The 27,848-nt window shown below is 36.4% G+C and overlaps 1 protein-coding gene across 3 annotated transcripts in view; it reads right to left on the bottom strand.

Annotated features, from left to right (window-relative positions):
- Positions 1 to 27,848, bottom strand: part of LOC138352238 (uncharacterized) — a 171,678-nt gene that overhangs the window by 108,036 nt on the left and 35,794 nt on the right. For 2 of the 3 annotated variants that reach the window (XM_069304522.1, XM_069304521.1), the window contains exon 2: positions 27,134 to 27,252. The exons of the other annotated variant lie outside the window; for it this stretch is intronic. In XM_069304522.1, the coding sequence (XP_069160623.1) occupies positions 27,134 to 27,156 (23 nt within the window). In that variant the 5' untranslated portion in view covers positions 27,157 to 27,252. The remainder of the gene's footprint in view (positions 1 to 27,133; positions 27,253 to 27,848) is intronic. 3 annotated transcript variants of the gene reach the window in all.

Here is a 27,848-nt window from a genome sequence, read left to right as displayed (position 1 = left end):
CCTAACAGGCTTACCTAACCTAACCTAACCTAACCTAACCTAACAGTCTTACCTAACCTAACCTAACCTAACCTAACAGGCTTACCTAACCTAACCTAACCTAACCTAACCTTACCTAACATAACCTAAGGGGCCTGACAGTTTAGTGGACAGCGCTTCGGATTCGTAGTTCTGAGGTTCCGGGTTCGATCCCCGGTGGAGGAGGAAATAAATGAGCAGAGTTTTTTTTTCATCTAGATTATCCCCTGTTCACCTAGCAGTAAACAGGTACCTGGTAGTTAGACAGCTGCTACGGGCTGCTTCCTGGGGGATGTGTAACAAAAAGGAGGCCTGGTCGAGGACCGGGCCGCGGGGACGCTAAGCCCAGAAATCATCTCAAGATAACCTAACTTGACCCAACGAAACAATCGAAGGCCTAAATGCCCAATCTTAGGCCTAATATAATCACATACTAGGGCTAAGAATGCTCAAATTTGCTAGATTTTTCCTGTATGACGTGAACTATTTTTTGGGTCCAACAAAATAGTCGCTTTTCATACTATCTTCTTTAGAGTGTGGGATTATTTTCCAGTACAGTCTCAAACTATCAGGAACGTAGTGTAGTTGGCTTCGTTCTCGGTCCAGGGATCCCGGGTTCGATTCCCGGCAGGAACAGTAATGGTTGGGCACATTTCCAATTCACCTAATGCCTCTGTTCACCCCGCAGTAAATAGGTACCCAAGAGTTATTCAACTGTTGTGGAGTTGCATCTTGGGAAAGGTCAGTAGATCGACGTTGGTTGAGGGATATGATGAAGAAACACCTCTGAAGAATAAGAAAATGTTGAATGCGTTTTCGGCTCATTTCGTCTTCATCAGAGCAAATAAGAAGCAATAAGATACTTATCTTAACATACTAAGAAGGTTAGGTGAGGTCGGTGTTTTCTATGAAGCTTTTCCAGGTAAACTAAAATATTCACAATCAATTAGTATGTCACATATACACTTATTAAATAAGCCAATATTGACTAAAGCAAGATAGAGAATGCCTGACTCTCGTTAGAGTAGGAACTGCACACATGGAGCAATGCACAAATGCAAAACATTGTTGCGGTTGGTGAATGTTGAAGATGTGTGGTATCTCTCCAGCGTCCACTCTCTATATTGCTCTGATGAAGGCGAATTCAGCCGACAACGCGTTCAGCATTCTCTAATTCTTCAAATGTGGGTTTTCCACATACTTGGATCAGTGTTTTTGTGATCGTTGTTGCATACGTATCTATCTATCTATCTATATATCTATCTATATATACATATATATATATATATATATATATATATATATATATATATATATATATATATATATATATATATATATATATATATATATATATATATATACACACACACACACACACACACACTTCAGCCATCGGACTGCAGTTTTAAAGAGTATAATATTGGATTGAGTTTCAATATAATTATTTTTTATATGAAAAATAACAAAAAATATTGCTGAGGAATATCAAAATAAGTCTGTTTCTTTTACGTGGGAATTATTTACATTCTACTGAATCCTACACGAAAAATATCCACAGCCTGATGTATCCTACATAGGAAGTATTCATAGCCTGCTGTATCCAACATGAGAAATATTTACATCCTACTGTATCCTACATGAAATATATTAGCCTTTTGAACCCTGTATTTGCAAGCTGATCCAAACAATAATCCAGCTAATGATACAAAAGGACTTGCTTGATGGTATTATATTTTGCAATAAGGAAATAATGTATGCCACGTTAGTAAACAATATTATGCTTTACCAAATGCTTTGTCAGAGGAGCACCTGTCTGGACCTATACACACAAAAGTATACAATTTCTGGAGCCCTTGAGCATCAACATAACCAAATCTATTGATGACTGGCTTATCAAGCGACATTGAGTCAATTGTTCAGTTGTGGTGTTCAGTTATCATCGTAGTGATGAAGTCTATCAATGCAGCCGGGCCATGGGGGTTGAGTGCTGAAGGTGGTCATCAATGCAGTTTTGAGTGCTGGTGGCAACTATCAACGAAACAATGAAGTTATTGTTGAATGGCATTTGCAGAAAGCAACTCGGCCATTTCACTGTTAATCACACCTTAACTACAAGGTGATACTGGAGGCTTCAGACTCTTCATACGAAATATTCAACAAATTGTTGAATCACAGCATAACCTCCCCCCCCACACCCCCTCAAATTACACAATAAAATTAACTCACAGCTCACTCAAAACAATAACAAATTCAATAAACATAAACTACATTTTGTGAATGATTTTAATGAAATATGAGTTAATCTCTCTTTACAATTTGTGAATAAAAAATTGTGTGATTCGAAGCTGTAAAGGTTCATGTTTATTGTCTTATTTATTTAAATTGTTTAATAAGATTATTATTATAATTTGTATATATATATATATATATATATATATATATATATATATATATATATATATATATATATATATATATATATATATATATATATATATATATATATATATATATACTCTATGTATTTTTTCCACATTTCTTTTTGGCAAATTGGCTGCTGAAAGCTGGAATATTACTTGTTTCCATACCGTTATCTGCAGCTGTGTGGCAATACTGAGAATTTATCGAATACCATTTTTTGTGTTGTTACCCATTTATTAATAAGATGTTGGTATTGTTGCAGTGACTGTATACTGTGTTGCAAACCTGTTGCCAAAACAGGTTTTTTTGAAGAAAAAAACAAATGTGTGTTTTTTTTTATTGAGTGTTCTGTTCTTTGAAAGGGAACATTGCCAAAGTTATTTTAAATATTATTATTATTATTATTTAATTCACTTTACAATCATTATCATATCATATTATTTTTTAATTATTTTGCTGTTATCGTTGTCAGAATAGTCTTCGTTATTATTATTATTTTTATTGTACAGAGAAATCTCAGTAACGTGTTGCATCAACGATAAAAATCAGTAGAAAATCCTACTGTTTTTATCATTGATAGATCACGTTACCTTCTCTGTGCGTTGAAGGAGGAAGCATCAGAATTAGAATTCCTGAACGACAGGGCCTGTGTACATGGGGGGTGGATTGTGTGAAACCTTTGGTTCAATTTTAGTGGAAACCTCAGAAAACCCTCGTGAATTCAGTAGAATCCCAGATTGCAATCCTTTTTTTGAGCATTTCGTGGTCTAGTTGTCAAAGGCGTGTGGTTGTGAGTACCCAGAGCATAAGTTCGAACCCTCATCACGGCTCCTACTGATTTTCTCATTATTATTTTTATTATTGATAGTAGTATTGTAAGGGAGTATTATTATAATTTCATAATAATAATTATGGGATTAATAATTATAATAACATAAGTTAAAGCAGACGTAAATATGTAACAGAAATATACGCACACGGAAAATCACAACACAACATACTGACCAAAACGGATGAGAAACAGCTGTGGAACACAGTAGCAAAAATGGATTTGCAAACCACAGGTGCAAGGAAGATTATCCTTACTGTAGCAAGCAGAGGCACACAAACACACAATCCCGCGGAATCGCAAATACAGGAGCCAACAGATCCAAAAATACAGGAACAAAAGCAGATTATCAAACACTGAAAAAAGACACACACAGTAGCAAGGAAATTCCTCCTTATAGCACCAAACAGAGCCACAAACACAACAAAAGCTACTAGCCTGGAAACAAAGGAGCAATGCACACCAACAACAACATCAAAACAGTCACAAAAAAAGCACGAAAAACAAGAACAAACACCACACAAACACGCTAAGACCTTTCATGTGCAACACAGTTCACCAGTGGTCGGGGTTATAAATGATTTAGTGGTGTTTGTTTGTTTGGTGGAGGCGGTAGTAGGGGAAGGGGGGGGGGTTGGATGGATGGATGGATAGATGGGAGAGATCAAGGTTGAAGGTGGAGGTAATGATAGGATGGAGACGTGGGAGGGAGAAGAGAGAGAGGGAGAGGTGGGAAGGACAGATACAGTAATGAGTATTTCAGTGTACCTGTATGCTAGGAGGCAGCTTGAGTTATTACAGAGAGAGAGAGAGAGAGAGAGAGAGAGAGAGAGAGAGAGAGAGAGAGAGAGAGAGAGAGAGAGAGAGAGAGAGAGAGAGAGAGAGAGAGAGAGAGAGAGAGAGAGAGAGAGAGAGAGAGAGAGAGAGAGAGAGAGAGAGAGAGAGAGAGAAAAAAATATACAGAAATTACAGCTAAAGAAGTATGTATAAGAGTACATAGAGTAACAAATAGGATAGCTAGAGAGATATAAGGCGAGAGAGACATAAGATTACAAGATTGGTATAAGGTTAGATAGAGCAATATATAAGATAGCTAGAGAGGTATAAGACTAAGTAGATATATAAGATGTTAAGATATTTTTCCCTTGAATTTACTGAGATACATTGGTTCAAAATATATATTCAAGTAAGGTAATAAATTTGGATTTAAAGAAGTCAATTTAAGAAACAAGTCTATTAAAGAAATATGTTTACTATGGAAATACGTAATAAGGAAATTAAATGATTAAGATATAGTCTTTTATACATTATCTTTTGAGAAAATAAGTCTAGATAATAAATATATCAATGAAAATAAGTCTTCTGGGAAAATATACCTATGAGAATAAGTTTCTTAAGAAAATATACCTGTTAAAATAAATCTTGTAGCATAATATATCTATGAAAATAAGTCTGTTAAGAAAATAAGCTGTCAAGGAAAAAAGTCTACTTAGAGTATACATGTATAAGGAAGAAAATGTTGTAATGAAAAAATTATTATAAGGAAACAATTCTAAGAAAATAAATCGGCTAAAAATTAAGTCTGCTAAGTAATGCTTCAAAGGATTTGTCTTCTAAGGAAAAGAAAGCAGTAAAAAAATCAAATAGGGAAATGAAACATGTGTCCTAAAGTTGAAGAAATTAAATATTTCATCTTAAAGTTCTTTCAATGAAATAAATTTGTTATCCTAAAGCTTATTCAAGCAAATATGTTTTTTTATCCTGAAGTTTATTCAAAGAAATAAATCTTATATCATAAAGATCATTCAAGGAAATAAATCTTATATCCTGAAGGTCCTTCAAAGAAATAAACATTATATTCTAAAGATCACTAATGGAAATAAATTTTTTATCTCAAAGAAATTTCAAGGAAATAAAGCTAGTAAAGTGAGAATATATCAAACAGAAAATAAAATTTTTGATGGTAAATAAAACTATTATCAGGAAAATTAATTATTTTTTTATAATTAAATTAAATTTTTAAATTAATAATAATATTGCAAATAACGGCTTCTTTATTGCCTAAAATCGCAATAAAAATAGCAAAACTAGTAAAATAATAATAACATTAAATTAACAATGCAATGTGTATGCATATTAATAGAGATAATGATACGGCTCAAATGCATAAAAATAATAATAATAATAATAATAATTTTAAATTAATTTCAAATGCGATAACTTCATTTTAAGAAAGTATATAAGAAATAAATATTTCTTTTTATTCCATGAATCAGAACCAGAGGCAATAAAACACAATTTACAGTACCAAACACTGAACACAGTAGAGAACACTAAAAATAACAGAGAACATTGTACACAGTAATGAACATTGAACATAAGAATAAAGAAAATAGTAGAAGGTTTTTATTTGGGCCCATACGAGGCAGTTTGTATCTCTATGCACCCAAACTCGCTCATATATATATATATATATATATATATATATATATATATATATATATATATATATATATATATATATATATATATATATATATATATATATATATATATATATATATATATTAGCATTGATTCTGAGTCTTCCTTTGAAATAATTTTCCGCCTTCATTTTGTATCATCTTGAAACTTGTAAATGTTGTTGTAAATGCCTAAATGTAAATAGGGGACACTCTACTTACAACAGCGTTAGGTTAAATATAAGTCAATTATGCGGCAAACAACAGAGGACCCAGGACAGAACCCCGGGGCACTCCAATTACACAGGTTGTCACTCGGACTTAATACCATTTACAATAACTCTGATCCTTTGAAATAACTAAGTCTTAAAGAAGATATACACAATATAGAGCACCGCACAGAGCTACAAGCTCTGTACACAATAACGGACACTGTACGCAATACCTAACCCTGTATACACAGTACTGAGCACCATACTCAATACGCTGCACCGTAGATAGTTACGTTGTATAATGCACGCAATATGATAGCGGAAACTCAAAGGGAATTACATTGGTCGCTAAAATAAAGCATTTCGAGGCATAGAGGGGGATTCTAACCCCTCTCCTTGGAATCCATAGCGTCTTGTCGTCCAATAGTCTATTAGATCTACCGTCGTTTTCACGTACAATAAGTGATATAGACAGCTTCTGAAGATATCAGAACCTGGAGAAGGAGATCTAATACTACGATCATTAACTGAGTTGTCTCGTAGTGGCTAAGACAATTATAGTCTATCTGGATAGACCCAAGACGACAATGACTACCATAGTACACCTGGATACAGCCTGTCAAGGTCAATGACAGGAATAGTCCCCTCTGAATAGCCTGTCAGTAACCACGGCTCCTGGTTAGTCTCTAAATAACTACGAGAGTCATAGTATCCAACCGTAGTACGATAAGAGGGGTCAGGTTCTAGATTGGTTGCTTAACAGGCCAGACAGATTGCATGCTAGAATGCTTATATTTAAATGAATAGGCTCACTAGCAAGTCTGATTACAATCAGATAAAGAAAATGGGTTTTACAAAAGGGTTTCTTCAAGCAGGAACAGGTGTGAGGGGGCTGCCAATGTCACCTTGGAACCAAGCAGCCTTGTGAGTAGCGATGAAGGAGGGTTGCAGAGGTGAGAGAGGGTAGCAAGGGTGAGGGACGGACGCAGAAGGGTAAATGAGAAGGGTGGAAAAAAAGGGAAAGGAGCTGATTGAGAGAATGTATGTGGAAGGGGGTACAGAGGAAGGGGAGAGGAAGAGCGGAGAGAGGGTTGAAAGGAGCAGGAATGGAAGAGTAGCAGGTGCATGGGAGGGAAGTCAGAGAATCAGGTGCGTGGTGAGAGGGGAAACAGAAAAGGAAGTGAGAGGGTGTGTTTAAAGAGACACTTGCAGAGGATGGAAGGGTCAATGGAAGAGGAGGAGGGCGGAGGGGAGAGAAGGGTTGGGAAGGAGTGGATCGAGCGAGATATGAGAGAGAGAGAGGAAGAGGAGGAGGAGGAGGTAAGATGGAAGAGATAGGGAGTAAAGAAGGAAAATGGAAAATGAAAGAGAAGGGAGAAGCTAAGAACTTTCCATTCACCTAAGCTCTAAAAGAATCGAACTTGGGGCCCTACGCGTGTGTGAAGCCGAAGCTCTATCGACCGAGCTATGGAGTAGCCTTAATAAGGAAGGTTTCGTTATTATAAGGAATAGGCTAAGGTTAATAGGTTAACAAGAAAAGGCTTAGAACTATTTTCAAGTATCCCCTGACGACTATAGGACAGCTCAGGCGATTTTCATTTCCTTGCTATTTTCTTACCAAACAACAAACGATCCTTGTTTCTTTGACAAATACAACACTTTTTCCTCAATTCCTGGTCAAGTATCCTAGCATCTTTGGCAAGGACTCACGGATTTGATTTTTTTTGGTTATCTTAATAATTTAAATCTTTAAAGTTATTATTTGGTTCTCTTTCCTGGCAAAGGATCTTGATATCATGTACAGGATCAATGGTCAATATTTTCTCATATATTGACAGGACACTATTGTTTCTTGGATTGGATGAACGGTTATTATATTTCCTGTTATTTGGGATTTATTTATTCTTTATTTTTGTTTGCATCTGCCACAAGATTATTATTGGAATAATCTCCAGGCAGGAAATCCTGGTGTCTTGAATAATCCCTCTGGGTAATATTTTCTTATATAGTAGTAAGGAATCAAGAAATTATGATTTCTTTAACAGGGCCAACGATACTTATTTCCTTATCTCCTGGCAAAGAATTCTGGTTTCTTGCACAGAATCCGCGGTTATTATAGGCATAGATATGCAAAGGTGCATAGATTCTATAATTCTATGCAAGGATCTTTGGTTTCTTAGGCAGACCTCACGTTAGTTATGTTAATATATAAACGAGTTAGGGATGGTTAAATTCTATCTCAGAGAAATTTAAATTGAATTCAAGTTAAATTTTTATCTCTATCTATTTGTTAAACCAGCCATTAGTAAGTAAAAACTTATAAAAGCTATATAGAGTGTATAGGGGTATATAGAGAGAGTGTATAGGGGGGGGGGGGGCAAGTCAAAGACAAATTTCAAGCTAACTTTCAAATATATTATATATAGATTATGAGAGACGACTGGGCCATTGGAAAATTGAGAGAAAGAGAGAGAGAGAGAGAGAGAGAGAGAGAGAGAGAGAGAGAGAGAGAGAGAGAGAGAGAGAGAGAGAGAGAGAGAGAGAGAGAGAGAGAGAGAGAGAGAGAGAGAGAGAGAGAGAGAGAGAGAGAGAGAGAGAGAGAGAAAATGTAACTGTTAATGACAAAGAAATTGATCGTATTCTATGTACTTAGTTTCTGTATTTATTAAAACAGAACATGATATCGTATCTGCCGCTATCAGACCACTTGATATCGTACCTGCAGCTATCAGACCACTTGATATCGTACCTGCAGCTATCAGACCACTTGATATCGTACCTGCAGCTATCAGGCCTACGTAGGTGTAGAAGTGGGCAAGTTGACGAGTTAAATTATTACCAAGGCGGAAGTTATTAATTAAAGTAATAGAATAATTAAAACACTTCCAGCCCCTTAGACTGGTGGGAATATTTGCCAGTGTTCTTAATAACGGCAAAGAAGAAGCTGGTCAGAGACCGGGCCGCAGGGACGTTGATCCTGGGAATCATCGACAGGTATAGAACTTGTCATATATATATATATATAGATATATATATATATATATATATATATATATATATATATATATATATATATATATATATATATATATATATATATATATATATATATATATATATATATATATATATATATATATATATATAGACTAGAAATAAAAATGAATTTTGGAGAATTGATCTTTGAATTACCATCAACAGTGAAAAGAAACATAACAAAGCAAGAGAAAATTCGCGTTAGAATTATTAATCTTACTTTTTCGGTCATATTTAATAATATATGTCTACAGGAAAGACTGCTACCAATATATATATATATATATATATATATATATATATATATATATATATATATATATATATATATATATATATATATATATATATATATATATATATATATATATATATAAAAAGAAGGGGTACCACCTCTGGTGCAAGTGTAGGGACCCATAGCCTCGGAGAAGAAAATAAAGAGTACTCAGAGAAGACCTTGCGGATCCTCACTGAACACTTTGATATTTTCTTCTCCTACCACCCCTATTCTTTTGGTATGTGTGTATATTTATCTAACTTTATTTGAAAATATATATATATATATATATATATATATATATATATATATATATATATATATATATATATACATATATATATAGTGAAAGGTTGCATATGTGGTGACAATTAAAAAACAATAAAAAATAGGTGAAAGATCCCTCATGTCAAATTATCAGCCCATTATCATAACAATTGTAAGAATGTTCCTAAATTTCCTCATCGCCAAAGACATTCGTTTACAGCTTGAAAAAAAATATATAAGAAAAATATATGAAATATGTATTAAAATTGTATATGTGTGTGTGTGTGTGTGTATGACAAACAGATTAATACAGGATTTACAACATTTTTATACAAAGAGGCGCTCATGTGTACCAATTTTACTGATTCCTACAAGCACATTTCAAACAGTGACAGTGCAAAGGATTGCAATATTCCGCGTCTTGTCTTTAGCAAAGTCATTGCAATTATATATCACAAAAGACCCATTAGAAACCATCCTGTTATCCACATATGACTGTATCTATAGCTTCTCTGGACGGAATATTAAAAAAAATTTATAGATTTTCCCAAACACAAAAACTAAATTTTGTATTCATTTTAATCTCATTTTATTAAGGAGTCTAGAGAAAAACACCAATCAAACTGATATTTCCTGGGATATGAAGAAGTCTCAAATTAGCTATACGTCGATCTTCTACAAAGTCTTTTAAAATTAACAAAAGATTGGAACGTGAGGTTTAATGCTGGAAAAAAAATATTGAGTTTTATGCCTAGGTAAAGAAAATATGATTACAAGATATCAGCCGGACAATTCTGAAAATACTCCAAGATTTTTTTGTATATGTACGAAATAAGTCAAACTACGCTGGAAACAATCAAACGTGTCTCCAATATGCCTACGAACATTAAACTGTTTATATTTTTGTTATAAATTTTTATTAATCGTTCCTTTTAGTTCTTTTGCGTATTAAGATTTTGCAATTTCAACATTACCCAGGTGATATCTCATGACTATTATCATTATCCAGATTCAGAATCCCACATTTTTCAGCATTAAACGGCATATGCCAATATTTCGTCCATTGCAAAGGCCTAACTAGATTGATTTGCAGCTACTTTGAACTTTGTGAATTTATATCCAGCCCCATTTTTGCATCGTCTGCAAATTTGCAAATGTTGCAATTCAATCTTGTATCTGAATCTTTTACATATAGTAAACAACGGAGGTCCCAGGTTGGAGTCCTGTTACACTCCACTGACAAGGGCTTATAAACATAATAAATAACAGAGGTCCCAAGACACAGCCCTGGGGCACTCCACTGACAAATATTTATAAATATGATAAATAACAGAGGTCCCAGGAAGAGCCCCGGGGCACTCCACAGCCAACGGAATATAAATATAATAAATGAACAGTGTGTATAAATAACAGAGGTTCCAAGACAGATCCCTGGGGCACTCCATTGACAACAGCTTCTATTGAGACTTAACTACACTTTTGTTATGTTTTTCCCCTTGAAGCAACTGTTACGAGGGATGGATACGATCAAACATGGTGTTGGGAGTAGCAAAAACAACCTCGTCCAGAGTATCTGACGAATTTTAATATTTTACATAATAACCAGTTATCAGGGTAATTTATGTAAAACAAAAGTGGACGTTCTCCTTAAGAACACCTGACCCTTGCGGCACTCCGCTCGTTACATTTTAGTATTCAGGTCAGTTTCCGCTCAAGATTGCCCTGTGGTTCGTGGTCAGAAAATCTGTTTTGAGTCTATTTTAGTGCACATCTATCTATACCAAGGCAACGAAATTCCGAGTGAAAAATCGTTGAGTTGCATAATTTTTTTGGCAGAAGACAAGGAACGTGAAGAGGGAGGAGAGACTCTTAGAATTATATATAAATTTATATATATTTATCATAATTGTTATCAAGCTTATAAATATTTTAGGATAAAAACGCACACTTGGGCATTTGTGAAATATATGTAAGGAATTTACACCACGTCTTTCGCACTCTCCTGAGTGCTTTGTCAAGGTCTGAGTGTGTGGTGAGGACGAGACTTACATCTCAACCTCAAATTAAGACGACTTGATTAGACGTTGACAAAGCCCTCAGTAGAGTGCGAAAGACTTGGTATAAATTCTTTACATAAATTTCACCTACACGCAAGTCTGAATTTTTATCATATGTTATTATGTCTGAGAGAAGACATAACCATTACTAACTATAAATATTATTATAAATACTTTTATTATTATTATTTTATTATTAATGTTAAGAAGATGTTTGTATATTAATATAATATTAATGGGTCGTTTATAAACAGCGTGTGAATGGATTTATGTTGAAAGGTGATGGTATTGAAAGTGATGACAGATCATCAACGCTAACAGCTCCATGGAGTGATGACAGACGCTTACATAGTGTGTAGGCGTGAGGAACTAGGGTGTAAGTGTGAGGAACGAAGCGAAGGAATATGACCTCACAACACAGGAGTGAGAGGAGATGAGATACCCAGGACCGTTACAAGATTATTACAGAAATCCTGTTTAAGGTAGAATATGGCCGCCGGGAGAATGGTGCCTTGAGATATGGGGCAGCATGTCAACAAGACGAAGACTTGGTGCCCTGAATTCTGGGGCAACATGTCGACAAGACGAAGGCTTGGTGCCCTGAGATGTGGAGCAGCATGTCAACTGAACAAAAGAGAACTAACACAGTACATCAAATACATAAAAGTGGACACATCTTCCCTGCTTTTGGGTAATACTGAGTAACGCACATGTTTGATAAAGAGACCTGTATACCAAATACTAAAATTTTCAGAACGTAAGTCACAATAACATAGCTGAACATTTAGATATTCTGTAAATCTGTACAAATTTGTAAATTTATAAATCTGTAAACTAGGGAGTTCTTGCATTTTTGTACTGTCCTTTTTTATTTAGTTTTAAGTAACAATAGAAAACCTTTGGTTTTTGGTATCTGACAAGAGAAATTGTTTTTTAGGTATCTAACGAGAAAACCTTTGATTATTACTATCTAACAAGAGAAATACTTTGTTTTTTTTGGTACCTAACGAGAAAAACCTTTGATTTTTGGTTTCTAACAAGAAAAATGTTTTGGTTGTTTGTATCTCACAGGAAAAAGTCCTTCGTTTTTTATATCTAACGAGGGAAATCCTTTGGATTTTTTGGTATCTAATAATAAAAAATCTTTAGTTTTTGGTATCCAACAAAAGTGAATCCTTTGGGTTTTTAATCTAAGAAAATTCCTTTAATTTTTAGTATCTAACAAGATATATTTACCAAAAAAACTTTGATTTTGGAATAAAAAAAAAGGGAAATCTTAGGATTGTGGTGTCAAACACGAGAAAATCTTTGGCTTTAAGAATCTAATTAGAAAAATCTCAGTTTTTTGGTATATAACAAGATAAAATTTTTGGCTTTTGGCATCTAAATAGCACATCGGTGAATGAAAAGACAAGGGCTAGAATTACCCCCACTTTAGAGGGATATTATAAGCAAAAAATGTACATAAACAAATACACATATAAAGGAGCATATATATATATATATATATATATATATATATATATATATATATATATATATATATATATATATATATATATATATATATATATATATATTTCTATATATATATATATATATATATATATATATATATATATATATATATATATATATATATATATATATATATATGTGTATATATATATATATATATATATATATATATATATATATATATATATATATATATATATATATATATATATATATATATATATACAAATTGAAAATAAAAAAATCATAAGAATAAAAGTTCATAAAAATCTCATTACACTAGTTGATGATACTGCAGTGTCTGGTGCATGGTGCACAGTGCCTGTATGTGGCATGATGCACAGTTGCGACATGTGACCTGGTATACGGTGAACTGTGCTGGCTACCAGCTATTAACTCACTAAAATCGTTTTATCAAGATCTCTCAAAATCCTACGACTGATTCCAATAAATACTCTGAAAAGCATCTTGTGCATATTACTTCCTCAAAAGGCAAACTTCTTAAGTTTTTTTATGCCAAAAAAGACCCCTGAAAGTTATAACAAATGTCGTTATGAGTGACTTTGGAAGTTATGATAACTTGTCGAAATTCTTGTAAAGTTATTCAATAGTTAATAGATAGATGGATGGACTTGTAAGATGCTGACCATGGTAATCGTGAATGGATAAAATGTTTTAAAAAGTCGTTTCTTAAGGGTTCATCCCTGAACTTAGTGAGATCTCCAGCCTGACCTGATGTCCTGAATTTCCACACAAAAACTTGAATGAAATAACTAGAAAAACGTATGATATAATCTAGTCTGAAGGGAATCACTCATCCAGGAAACTTCATAAGTTCTTATTTGTATTTTTAAGACCTACGCTTTCCATTGGGCGCTCAAACTTGGCCAGAAATATTAACTTGTGCTTTCCATTGGGCGCTCAAACTTGGCCAGAAATATTAACTTGTGCTTTCCATTGGGCGCTCAAACTTGGCCAGAAATATTAACTTGTGCTTTCCATTGGGCGCTCAAACTTGGCCAGAAATATTAACTTGTGCTTTCCATTGGGCGCTCAAACTTGGCTAGAAATATTAACTTGTTGGCAAGAAAATACAACCCAAATATGGGTGATGTGTGGAAAGGTGTAGTGAGTGTACTGGATACAACAAAATTATTTTTGTATCCAGAGAAAGCAACGGTCACTTACAGCTGGATAAGTGACATTATGAAATTACCTTCACAAAGTGTTATAATGTTGACAAGTAGTATGAATCCTGTTGAAATCAAATCCCTGTTACTTGAAGTAAGTCCTCAAAGTTCATCTGATCCAGGCATACCACTGAATCTTTTGAAATCAAATGATAAAACAATGCAGATTTCTATAATTTAATGTTATATTTAGTTTATATCAGCCATCTTTATAATGACATGCAGCATTATGATCGAATACTTTAAATTAAGTTACAGGTTATGTCTCTATCTTTTATAATAAATTCTACTGACACAGCATCATGTTAGGATGATGCTCGATGAGGATTGAAAGATGGTGGAGAGGTTGGATGAGGCAAGCGATGACTAGGAGGATGAATGTGGATGAAGGAGAGGATAAGGGGGGACTTGATAAATGTGGTTGAAGATAGGAGAAGCAGGATAGGGACTTCAGCAGGGGAGTAAGAAGCAGGAGAGAGTGAAGGGAAGAGGCATGAGAGAGATAGATAGATAAGATGATAGACCAGGAAAGAAAGATATAAAAAGAAGAGAACGAGGAGGAAAAGGAGAAGATGGATAAGAAAGAAGAGAAGATGGATAAGAAAGAAGAGGAGAAGCAGGAGATGGTCAAGGAAGCGGTGGATAGATGGACCATTGACATGCAAATGGTGTTATAAGCACGGAGAAGGTGGTCGTTGTGTGAAAGTGGTCGCTGAGTGAAGGCTGTCGCCCTCTCTCACACAGTGGGATCATTGACAGAAGTAGCCAGGCACTCCTTCAACCTCCTATCCCTCCCTCCCTCCTAGCTCGCTCCTTCCATCTATCCCCCCTCCCCTTAACCTTCCATCCCTCACTCTACACACACCTGTCCTCCACACACACACACACACACACACACAACAGTGGAGACGTTAAAGTTCAACTCAAGTAAATGTAAGGTTATGAAACTAGGAGGAGGAACTAGGAGGCCAGTCACTGGATACCGAATGGGAGATGAAGTCCTTCACGAAACGGACAGAGAGAAAGATCTGGGAGTTGATATAACGCCAAACCTGTCTCCTCAAGCCCACATCAAAAGAATAACATCAGCGGCGTATGCGAGGCTGGTTGACATCAGAACTGCTTTCAGAAACCTGTGTAAGGAATCCTTCAGAACCTTGTATACCACATATGTAAGGCCAATCCTGGAGTATGCAGCTTCAGCATGGAGCCCGTACCTTGTCAAGCATATGACGAAGCTGGAAAAAGTTCAGAGGTATGCCACTAGGCTAGTCCCAGAACTAAGAGGCATGAGTTATGAGGACAGACTACGTGAACTGCACCTCACGTCGCTGGAAGACAGAAGAGCTAGGGGAGACATGATCACCACATACAAAATTCTCAGGGGAATTAACAGGGTGGACAAGGATGGATTATATAACACGGGTGGTACACGCACAAGGGGACACAGGTGGAAGCTGAGTACCCAAATGAGCCACACAGACATTAGAAAGAACTTTTTCAATGTCAGAGTAGTTAGTAAATGGAATGCACTAGGAAGTGATGTGGTGGAGGCTGACTCCATACACAGTTTCGAATGTAGATATGATAGAGCCCAGTAGGCTCAGGAACCTGTACACCAGTTGATTGACAGTTAAGAGGCGGGACCAAAGAGCCAGAGCTCAATCCACGAAAGCACAATTAGGTGAGTACAATTAGGTGAGTACACACACACACACACACACACACACACACACACACACACACACACACACACACACACACACACACACACACACACACACACACACCAGTCCTCCAATACGTTATTCCATTGAAGCAATCTTTACAATTGTATTGCAACGCCTTGTCATTCACAATTCCGTCTCTTCCTACTCCCCATTCTTCAAAATTTTATTCACAGCTCCTTCTACTCTTCATTTACCACTTCATTCACAGCTTCTCCCCCTCTGGCAAATAAAAAAAATCTTATTTGTCCACCAAAGATGTAAGAAAAAATTTATGTAGACATTTTGGACCAAAAACGGAAAATGTTATTGGTGGGTGTGTAGAGGAGGGAATAATTCCTGTATATTTGTAATTCTACGTATATATATATATATATATATATATATATATATATATATATATATATATATATATATATATATATATATATATATATATATATATATATATATATATATATATATATATATATATATATATATATATATATATATATATATATATATATATATGTGTGTGTATGTATGTCTGGCTGTCTGTTTGTTTGAGGTTGGTGGGCAGACCCTGGTGCATGTTCTTAGCTTTGCACAGCGATTCCTTTGGGGTATGTGCCCAACATGATCAGGTTGGGGTTACTAGAATTCAAGAAAGAACAGCCTGCTTCTGCTACGGTCACATATACTGACTCCAACGTCAGTTTTTTGGCACTGGCAACCTGCTACGCCTGGCTAAATAATTTGCAACCAAATATTTCAAAACCCCCATTATTTTTCTTACAGCAATATTCAACAATATATACCGATTTCGGGAAAATTAAAAAATAAATTCTGCTATTCATACTTTGGCCGTAGCACCATAAAACACGTTACTTAAACACAACGTTTCTTCCATTTTCTCCCCCCCCTCCCAGTCCATCTTACTAAAGGCCAACCCTCCCCCCTAACTCATCCATAATATTCAATTAAAATGGGAGAACTATTTTATTCTTTGTGGACTTCATTAGTTATAAAGACATCCTAACTATTGCTTTTATTGTATTGGAACAGCTTTTGCAAGACATCATTCATGCAACATTTTATATCCCAAAGTGTGGACCACATTCAAAAAGATTTCCCATCGCTAGTAGTCCTCATCTTGCTCACTTGCACACTACACCGATATGTTGCTCGTGCAATATGCGACCTCCGCTAGTATATGTAACCTTACCCCCCCCCCCTGGATATGCAACATATTCTCGCTAGTACCGATATATATTGCAACTTCAATACTGAAATTGCCTGTAGTGAAGTAGGTCTAGTTGATAGCTATGAACTCTCGTTGAAATAAAAAGTGTCCTCAAGAAAGGTAAGGCTGCCTCTCCTGGAGAGGATTACGTGATATACAGTACCACGTAGAGTACATTGCTGAGCTGCCAAATAGCCCTCTGCTAGAAATGTTTCAGTTAAAGCCTAAGGGAGGGTGTATTACCTAGCCGTTGGGCACAGGGACTCATAATACCCATACCCAAGCCTGAAGGAGATGTGCTTTACCTGGCCGCTGGGCACAGGGACTCATAATACCCATACCCAAGCCTGAAGGAGAGTGCTTTACCTGGCCGCTGGGCACAGGGACTCATAATACCCATACCCAAGCCTGAAGGAGAGTGCTTTACCTGGCCGCTGGGCACAGGGACTCATAATACCCATACCCAAGCCTGAAGGAGAGTGCTTTACCTGGCCGCTGGGCACAGGGACTCATAATACCCATACCCAAGCCTGAAGGAGTGTGCTTTACCTGGCCGTTGGGCACAGGGACTCATAATACCCATACCCAAGCCTGAAGGAGAGTGCTTTACCTGGCCGCTGGGCACAGGGACTCATAATACCCATACCCAAGCCTGAAGGAGAGTGCTTTACCTGGCCGCTGGGCACAGGGACTCATAATACTACCATACCCCAAGCCTGAAGGAGAGTGCTTTACCTGCCGCTGGGCACAGGGACTCATAATACCCATACCCAAGCCTGAAGGAGAGTGCTTTACCTGGCCGCTGGGCACAGGGACTCATAATACCCATACCCAAGCCTGAGGGAGAGTGCTTTACCTGGCCGCTGGACACAGGGACTCATAATACCCATACCCAAGCCTGAAGGAGAGTGTTTTACCTGGCCGCTGGGCACAGGGACTCATAATACCCATACCCAAGCCTGAGGGAGAGTGTCTTACCTGCTCGTTGGACATTGGGACACACTAAATTCACAACTGTTGTTGTTTTAGATTCAGCTACTCGGAACAAAGTTACAAGCATCACGGGCTATGGTGATCCCTTCGCCTGTATTCACCTGGCACAGGAGATGGGCCCAAATTCACAAGAAATGAGACGCAGATCTATAACATCCTGTATGTGTAGAGTTCTTGGAAGGATTAGTTAATGTTTCAAATTAAAGCCCAACCGACTCCTAGCTTGCATGAGATTCCTACCCGGAAGTACTGAAGCTTGCTCAGTTTTATATTAGACAGCGACTAAGCTCTTAGGTGGTATTTATTGATCGCCAATCTGCTTTGATACCGCTAAAGGAGAACTAATCTTAATTAAAGCAACTAGTTTCTTTTGAAGTTGAGAGAAACTGCAGACGATGAGTCACAATAACGTGGCTGAACTATGTTGACCAGACCACGCACTAGAAGGTGAAGGGACGACGACGTTTCGGACCGTCCTGGACCATTCTCAAGTCGATTGTGAGTTGACTTGTTGAGTTGTTGACAACAGTTGAGAGACACTGTTATCATGGGTCAAGGAGCACCTGAATCAATTCCATCCACCCAGCCTCTCTCCCACCACTGTGGGGTTAAAAGTAATAACTATTCGCCTTTGGAGTTACGTACACCTTAAGGTGGAATGCTTAACTTAACATTGTTCTGTGTCTTTATGCACAAATTAATACCTGAAATTCTCACACTAACGAAGCTGTCATCTGTAATGCTGATGATATCTGTATTGTTGCAAATACCCAAACTCGATTGCAAGCACTGTTTGATTACTTGCTAAAAGAATTGAATGCGGTCTTATCTTTATAACTAAATTCCAGGACGCTTCATCTCCAAAAATAACTAATGTCCCGCTAGCTTTCAGTCAAAACCAAAGCACTGAAATCTGTAGGCAGCAAAAATAACTTTGAGTAGGTATCAACAGTGATATTATAAACGATCTACATTATAGGTTAAAAGAAAGACTTGAACCACTGAACTCGCTAACTAATGAGCCACAGAGACATTAGAAAGAACTTTTTCAGTGTCAGAGTAGTTAGTAAAATGGAATACACTTTGAAGTGATGTGGTGGAGGCTGACTCCATACACAGTTTCAAATGTAGATATGATAAAGCTTGAGAAGCTCAGGAATCTATTCACTAGTAGATTGACGGTTGAGATGCGGGACCAAAGAGTCGAAGCTCAACCCCTGCAAGCACAACTAAGTGAGTACTAGCAAGAATATTAACATCAATGTTAAATATACTACGTAGTTTTACATGATGTTTGTTAGATTCCGAGTTAATTGTTAGATCTTGCCCCTAATTAACTTCCCCGCCTCTGTTTTGAACAAACAAGACGTACTATAAAATGAAACACGAGAATAAACTTTGGTGCCCAAAGCTGAACAAGAGTCATTAAACACAGAACTCTCAATAGCGTGATGCATGCATCAAATGAACAAATCCCCAAATTGACCATGTCGTAGCTTAGTCGATTAAGGCAGCGTCTGGGATGCTCTCGGATGTAGGTTCGAATCCTCGTCACGGCTCTTGTGGATTTGTTCAAGAGTCATTAACATTAGGGAAGGATTGAAGCTTCCCACCATACATATTGAGATATCATGCAAGTTAGTGTGACCTTTTTTGCCTTAAAATCACACGAGGGATTCCTACATCTCCAACATTGCTCAAAGACAAATTATTTTATACCTTTTACTCTCTATTGAGTCGGGCCAACATACCAACTTCTTGTACGATGAAAGCTTGAGTAAAAATGCCTACAATCTCATCATACTTAACATACCTTCCAAATGTAATGTCACTGATTTATTTGATGTATCCCCCTCTTTATCTGTACCCCATCATCATGCAGCATCATACACAAGTAACCCATCATACACATCTTACCCATCACCAAGTAAGATAACGAGAATCTTACTTGGTGGTAAGATTAGTAGTGTAAGTACTTACCAAGAACTTTCTTGGTAAGATAATTAAAGCTATCACACACTTGAAACAACTGCCTCTTCAATCAGAAACATACATACATACATATGTATGTATGTGGACATATATATGTGGATATGAATGTAGATATGTATGTGGATATGTATTAGGCGGTGGAAACAAGTGCCCAAACACAGGATACAGAATGAGAGATGACGTTCTTCATGAAACGGACAGAGAGAAAGATATCACACCAAACCTGTCTCCTGAAGCCCACATCAAAATAATTAAATCTCCGGCGTATGCAAGGCTGGCTAACATCAGAAGTGCCTTCAGGAACCTGTGTAAGGAATTATTCAGAACCTTGTATACCACATATGTAAGACCAATTTTGGAGTATGCGGCCCCAGCATGGAGCCCGTATCCATGGAGCACAGCTTCCCTAACCTAAAGATAAAAGGTATCCTAGAGGCAGAGGTATGCCACTAGGCTAGTCCCAGAACTAAGAGGCATGAGTTACGAGGAAAGGGAGCGTGAAATGCAACTCACGATACTGAAAGACAGACGAGTAAGGGGAGACATGATCACTACCTACAAAATTATCAGAGGAATTGGCAGCGTAGATAAGGATAAACTATTTAACACGGGTGGTACGCGAACAAGGGGACACAGGTGGAAAATGAGTACCCAAATAAGCCACAGGGACGTTAGAAAGACCTTTTTCAGTGTCAGAGTAGTTAAAAGATGGAATGCATTAGGCAGTGATGTGATGGAGGCTGACTCCATACACAGTTTCAAATGTAGATATGATAAGGCCCAGTAGGCTCAGGAATCTGTACACCAGTTGATTGACAGTTAAGAGACGGGACCAAACAGCCAGAGCTCAACCCCCGCAAGCACAACTAGGTGAGTACAACTAGGTGAATACATACATACAGGGACCTTTCTTTCACCCTGATGCCTCTGTTTACCTAGCAGTAAATAGGTACCAGGGAGTTAGACAGCTGTTACAGGCTGCTCCCTGGGAATGTGTGTGTGTGTGTGTGTGTTAGAAAGAAATATATGGAGTAGATTCAATAGATGAAAAATTGATCGGGTCTGATAGATAGATAGATATTCGGATTCTGGAGACACAAATAATAAATACAAATAGTAAATACATACATACATACATACATACATACATACATACATACATACATACATACATACATACATACATACATACATACATACATACATGAGCATACACATATATATTTACGTCTCACCTACTTTGAGAGGGTAAGAGAGCTGCTACAGAAACTAGAGAGTTATTAACTCTCAACCACAGCATGTAACAAAGGATCTTTTACAAGCTCAATTAATAACTAAATCGCATATGTTACAAAACTGGAACATTACACAGCACATCTTTCATTATTCAAACAGTATTTAGAATTCAGCATATCTCCACCCAGAGAGGAAGAGTAGAGAGAGGGGTCGGGACAAGAAGTTAGTCTATATGGGACCTTCTATCTATAATGTTCAAGGGAATAAACATTTTTTATTTCACAAAATTAACATATGATGTATTCAACACTTGAATTTGAGAAAGCTGCCAGATATATATATATATATATATATATATATATATATATATATATATATATATATATATATATATATATATATATATATATATATATATATATATATATATATATATAATATGTCTACTCAAATCATTATGGTTAATAACACAGCTTTTAGGTTTGTTTAAATAACATATCGTTTAGGTCATCTTTCTAAGGGAGTATTCATTCTAGAAAGTCTCACGTTAATTCCATGATATTACATTTTCAGAACGAGAGAGAGGTAGGGAGAAAAGGGGAGAGAGAGAGAGAGAGAGAGAGAGAGAGAGAGAGAGAGAGAGAGAGAGAGAGAGAGAGAGAGAGAGAGAGAGAGAGAGAGAGAGAGAGAGAGAGAGAGAGAGAGAGAGAGAGAGAGAGAGAGAGAGAGAGAGAAGGAGGGTAGAGGGAGGGTGAAGAAGAGGGAGAAGTGGAATGGTGCAAAAGAGGGAAACATAGAGGGAAGAGGGAGAAAGAGGTTAGAGAATAGGGGGAGGGGGAGACTGGGAAAGAGGGTGGAGAGGGAAGGAGAGAGGCGGCAGGGAGAGAAGAAAAATATGGAGAGGGAAGGAGATAGAAAAGGGGAGAAGGGTTACAGGGAGAAGGGGGGGGGGTGAGAGAAGGGGGATGAGATTTGTTTTGTATTATAAAAAAAGAATTGCATCAATATACACAACTTCAGAGAATATTTGATCTTTAATTTTATGATTTTTAATTTTTATTAAAGAACATCTATCAAGAATTTCAAGGCAAAATAATTATGAAGAAATCATATATGTTATAAATCCGTTACATTAAAAAATTCTCTTTAGTTCTGGCCAGTGAAAAGAACACTTTTGCAAAACACGTATGAACATAATTTTAAAAACTTCCTTTTAGAAATTACGCTTCGCCCTAAATAGATACGCAAGAGAATCTACGCCTCCTTTCATAATATACTTTTCTTTGTCATGACTCATTTAGCTCGAGCAAGCCCGTATAAAATTAAAAAACAAAAATCACTTCTTTACACATTTCGTTCCTCAAGATTGAGTCCACACCTACATGTCGTCCTCTTCAGTCTACAAATCCAACAATGATACGAATTTCTAAACTTTAAAAGTTTATATGTGTAACAGGACCTGTCTTCCAGGTGTTAAGCAGTCTCTATGTACTAGAAAAATTAGCTTTTATTTTCACAGGATTTTTTCACGTACACTTGCACTCAGAGGCCTTCAGAGTGTCTCTTGAGTGCATATGACCTCGAGGCTCCCTTTCATGGTTGTTAAGTGTACTATTAATGAGATAAAGGGATATTAATATGGTATTATTGAGATAATAACAAATATTACTTATCTCAATAATACCTTATTAATATCCCCTTATCTCGTGAAAGACATTCTCACCTCACCTCATTCCTGTATATATATATACCCACACCACGGAAATGTAAATCCATCCTTGAGAAAATGTATAATTATATACGAAAGTACTTACAGAAACTCCTGTCTTAATCCTTCTTTCGTGCTCTGACCTGACACTGTCATATATCAGTGAAGTTAATGACATTATCAAGAGGAGCCTCACCACAGCTGGATGCCCAGCTGAAAGAGAGCCCCGTTACCTTACGCCCCGTAACTCTGATGCTCTTATTGGTCGCCCAGATGGTATCACAGTGAACCCCTGGAAGAACGGCAAGCAGTAGGTATGGGACTACACGTGTGTATCAACCCTGGCTAACACCTACATTGACTTCAGTGTTGCACAACCGGGTGGCGCTGCCACTCACAGGGAAGTAGCCAAATCCCGTAAGTACAGGGAACTGGATCACCACTACAATTTTGTCCCCATTGCTTCTGAGACACTCGGCGCCTGGGGTAAAAGTGCTACCAGTTTTTTGAAGGAACTGGGTTATAAGCTCATTGAAACAATACGGGACCCTAGAGCTGCCAGCTTTCTTTTCCAGCGCCTCAGTGTGGCGATACAGAGGGGAAATGCACATTGCATTCAGGGTTCCTGCCCGCCATCTGAGGAGCTGGAGGAACTGGACAACTTATGATAACCATCTTTGTACCCTATATGTAACTCCTTTTTTGTAACAAAGTTCAAATAAAACAAATATATATATGTGTACATACAAAAGAATGGGGGGTGGTAGGAGAAGATAATATTAGTGTTCAGTGAGGAGCCACAAGGTCTTCTCTGAATACTTTTTATTTTCTTCTCCGAGGCTATGGGTCTCCACATTAGCACCAGAGGTGGTACCCTCACAAACTAAAAACCTACATATATATATATATATATATATATATATATATATATATATATATATATATATATATATATATATATATATATATATATATATATATATATATATATATATATATATATATATATATATATATATATATATATATATATATATACACACACACACACACACACTGAGTTTTCTGCCTGCATTTTGGCGTTGTATTTTTTGCGAAAAATTGCAAATACAATTTAAATTAATTTTAGGAACACATTGTCCATGAGTATTACTTGCTTTTAATGTCCTGCAATTTTCATCTACACTGTAATCTGGCTGCAGGTTACTTGTTAAGGAAGTCATGCCTTTGGTGGAGTCATATATATATGTTGGAGCTATTTTTGTGGCGCAGTCATATATATATATATATATATATATATATATATATATATATATATATATATATATATATATATATATATATATATATATATATATATATATATACATATACATATACATAATACACTTGAAACAGTCAAGTGATTCTACCTCTAATATGTCACTCGATAATCTGTTCCACAAATCAACATTAACCCTGTTACCAACCCAGTATTTACCCAGGTCTTTCCTAAATGTAAACTTATTTAGTTTAATATCCACTATTTCGTTTTCTAATTTGTGTTGTGATATTGAATACCTTGTTATTTCCCTTTGTTAAGCCCATTCATCCACTTGTACACCTCAATCATGTCACCCATAACTCTTCACCTCAATAGGGTATGTAAGTTAAATATTTCTTTCTATCTTTCTTTATAATGTAAGGTTTCTAATTTGTGGGATTAACTTTATCATCGTACGCTGGACTCGCCCCATAACCTAAATGGGGCCTAACAAGAGCAAGAAATAGCTGAAGTATTTTATTGCTAAAGCCTTTACAAATAAATCCCAATGTCTTATTTGCCTTATTTCCAACATTTATGCACCGGTTTTTGCCTTCAAATGCGTCCCTTGAGGTTATCTTGAGATGATTTCGGGGCTTAGCGTCCCCGCGGCCCGGTCTTCGACCAGGCTTCCTTTTTTATACACACCCCGGGAAGCAGCCCATAGCAGCTGTCTAACTCCCAGGTATCTATTTACTATTAGGTGAGCAATTGCATCATGATAAAGGAAACTCTGCCCATTTCTTTCCGCCTCCACCGGGGATCGAACCCAGAACCTCAGGACTACGAATCCGAAGCGCTGTCCACTCAGCAGTCAGGCCCCCAGGTCATGGTCCCAGGTGATGAGTTTGTGCTTATCATTCAGACCACGCAATTTCAATACAATCCAGCTGATATCCTTTTTAACTCTATCATCATTACCTAGCCGTAGAACCTTACATTTGATAACATTAAACTTGTATTTATCACTCCTTCGTCCATTTCAAAATCTTATCTAGATTGTCTTGAAGTGATTTTGAGTCCCGAATTTATTTCCCTCCCAATTTTTTTCTTTATCGTTGCAAGTTTGTAAATATTGCTGTCTGCATTGGAGTCGTGTCAGTAACGGATATCAGGGCGACGACAGGAAAATACAAATATACAGAAAAAATACCAAGAACGACAAAATAAAATAAGGTGTAAAAAAGTACATTTTGGGGCTTTTCTGTATTTAATATTTACTAATATATTCAGTAAAAAATTCTAATAATATATAAGAGTAAATACAGTTATCGAATGCCTAGTGAAAATAATATTACTAATGATTTCAATAATAAATATAATAATATTATTAGTAATAATAATTTAGATAATTATAGTGATAATAAGAAATATAATTTATTACTTTTTTATTATTATTACTACGAGTGTTATTATGCATAACTGAATATATTATGTATTAATGCATAACGATTATTAAATATTAATATGAATATTTACTTAAATTTAAGTAGGAATACTAATAGTAGGAAATGCAAATAGTAATAATGGAAAAAAATACGTTTTTGCTCTTATTTGACTAATTTTTATGAATAAATACTTATAATATTAAAAAATGGGCTTACTAATGCTTACAATGGCATTTAAACCAGTTAAAGTTATTTTTAGTACTAAGTTAACAATGTAATTTGTAATACCCATGTGGAAGTAATGATGGAAGTGCAAATCTCCCCAAAAGTCTTGCTTTTGATAAGACGATAAGATAAGAAAAAGATAAGACTCTGTGTTTGTTCAGCTGAAGCTGCTATTGACAGACTTGTTTGTTCAGTTCAAGCTCCTAATGACAGACTTGTTTGTTCAGTTCAAGCTGCTAATAACAGACATGTTTGTTCAGTTCAAGCTGCTAATAACAGACATGTTTGTTCAAACAATTTTGTTCAGCTCAATCAGCTATTGACAGACTTATTTGTTCAGCTAAAGTTGCAGTAGACAGACTCGTTTGTTCAGCTCAAGGTGCTACAGACAGTAACTTGCAAATAATCTGTCACTGAACCTCATCTTGATCGTTATTGAACCTCAAGCTTAGCATTATTGATCATCTTCTCCTGTCCCTTTCTCTGTCTTCTAGTATTCATCACATTTCCTTATTTTCATCCATCTGTCAGATTATTATTAGTCACTTCCTGTATGTCTCTTTCTCGCTGTATGTTTCTCGAGCCATTTGTGTTCCATTAACTTGTTCGTGGCGTTGAACAGCTGAGATTAATTACCATCATCTTCTCGCTGTTGTATAAGTCTCAAAAGAAAGCACCAAGCTGGGAAGGTTAAGTAGCACCAGTCGCTGTTGTATTGTGAAGTGAAATTCATAGTAGGATGTTGATGTTGTAAAAGCTAAGAATAGTTAACATCTGATATTTGATGTTGTAGAGCTAAGAAGAGTTAGCATCTTTTGCTTGATGTTGTAGAGCCAAGAATAGTTAACATCTGATATTTGATGTTGTAGAGCTAAGAAGAGTTAGCATCTTTTGCTTGATGTTGTAGAGCCAAGAATAGTTAACATCTGATATTTGATGTTGTAAAGCTAAGAAGAGTTAGCATCTGATTCTTGATGTTGCAGAACCTAAAATAATAACATTTTTTGGTGTAGACTATCTAAGAATAGTTTACATCCCGTTCTTACCCTTTAAGCCACGTGTTGTTCATCTGTAATCTTCAGTCCATTGACTTAAGTTTGTTTCCATGCTTTCCAGGTCTGACTTCCAGCCTGTTTCAGGACGTCTGGATTCGTGTAGATTCTTTCTGTGTGTTAAGAAGATAAGAAAAGAGCTAGTGAAGATGGTCTTGTGACTCGTGAAACTCCTATTTAAAAGCAACAAAATTGATAAAAATGTCTTTTCCGTGTTGCATTCTACACTTGTGAGGAGTAAGGGGGTAAAATATCATGATAATACTGTCTACATGTTTATACGTGACCTCATCCGGGCTCAGGAGAGGCGATTCTTGGGCACATTCTTGTATGTAAAGAATGCAAATTGAATCCTGACCAACTTTGTCCATATGCAGGCGATGAGTCACAATAACGTGGCTGAAGTATGTTGACCAGACCACACACTAGAAGGTGATGGGACGACAACGTTTCGGTCCATCCTGGACCATTCTCAAGTCGATGAGACTCGAGAATGGTCCAGGACGGACCGAAACGTCGTCGTCCCTTCACTTTCTAGTGTGTGATCTGGTTAACAACTTTGTCCCCATCATCATTCCAATAGTCTCAGCTACGGACACTTGAGTGAACAGGGTCTCAGGATCCAGAGAAGTTCTCACTCCCGACTGTTGTGTCCCTCGATATAACGACGTTTCCTTCGGAGAGGTTACGTTGAAATCGCACGATTCGT

This window comes from Procambarus clarkii, chromosome 52 (assembly GCF_040958095.1).
Source record: "Procambarus clarkii isolate CNS0578487 chromosome 52, FALCON_Pclarkii_2.0, whole genome shotgun sequence".
NCBI classification, from domain to species: domain Eukaryota; kingdom Metazoa; phylum Arthropoda; class Malacostraca; order Decapoda; family Cambaridae; genus Procambarus; species Procambarus clarkii.
This window is presented reverse-complemented; position numbering and strand designations above follow the sequence as displayed.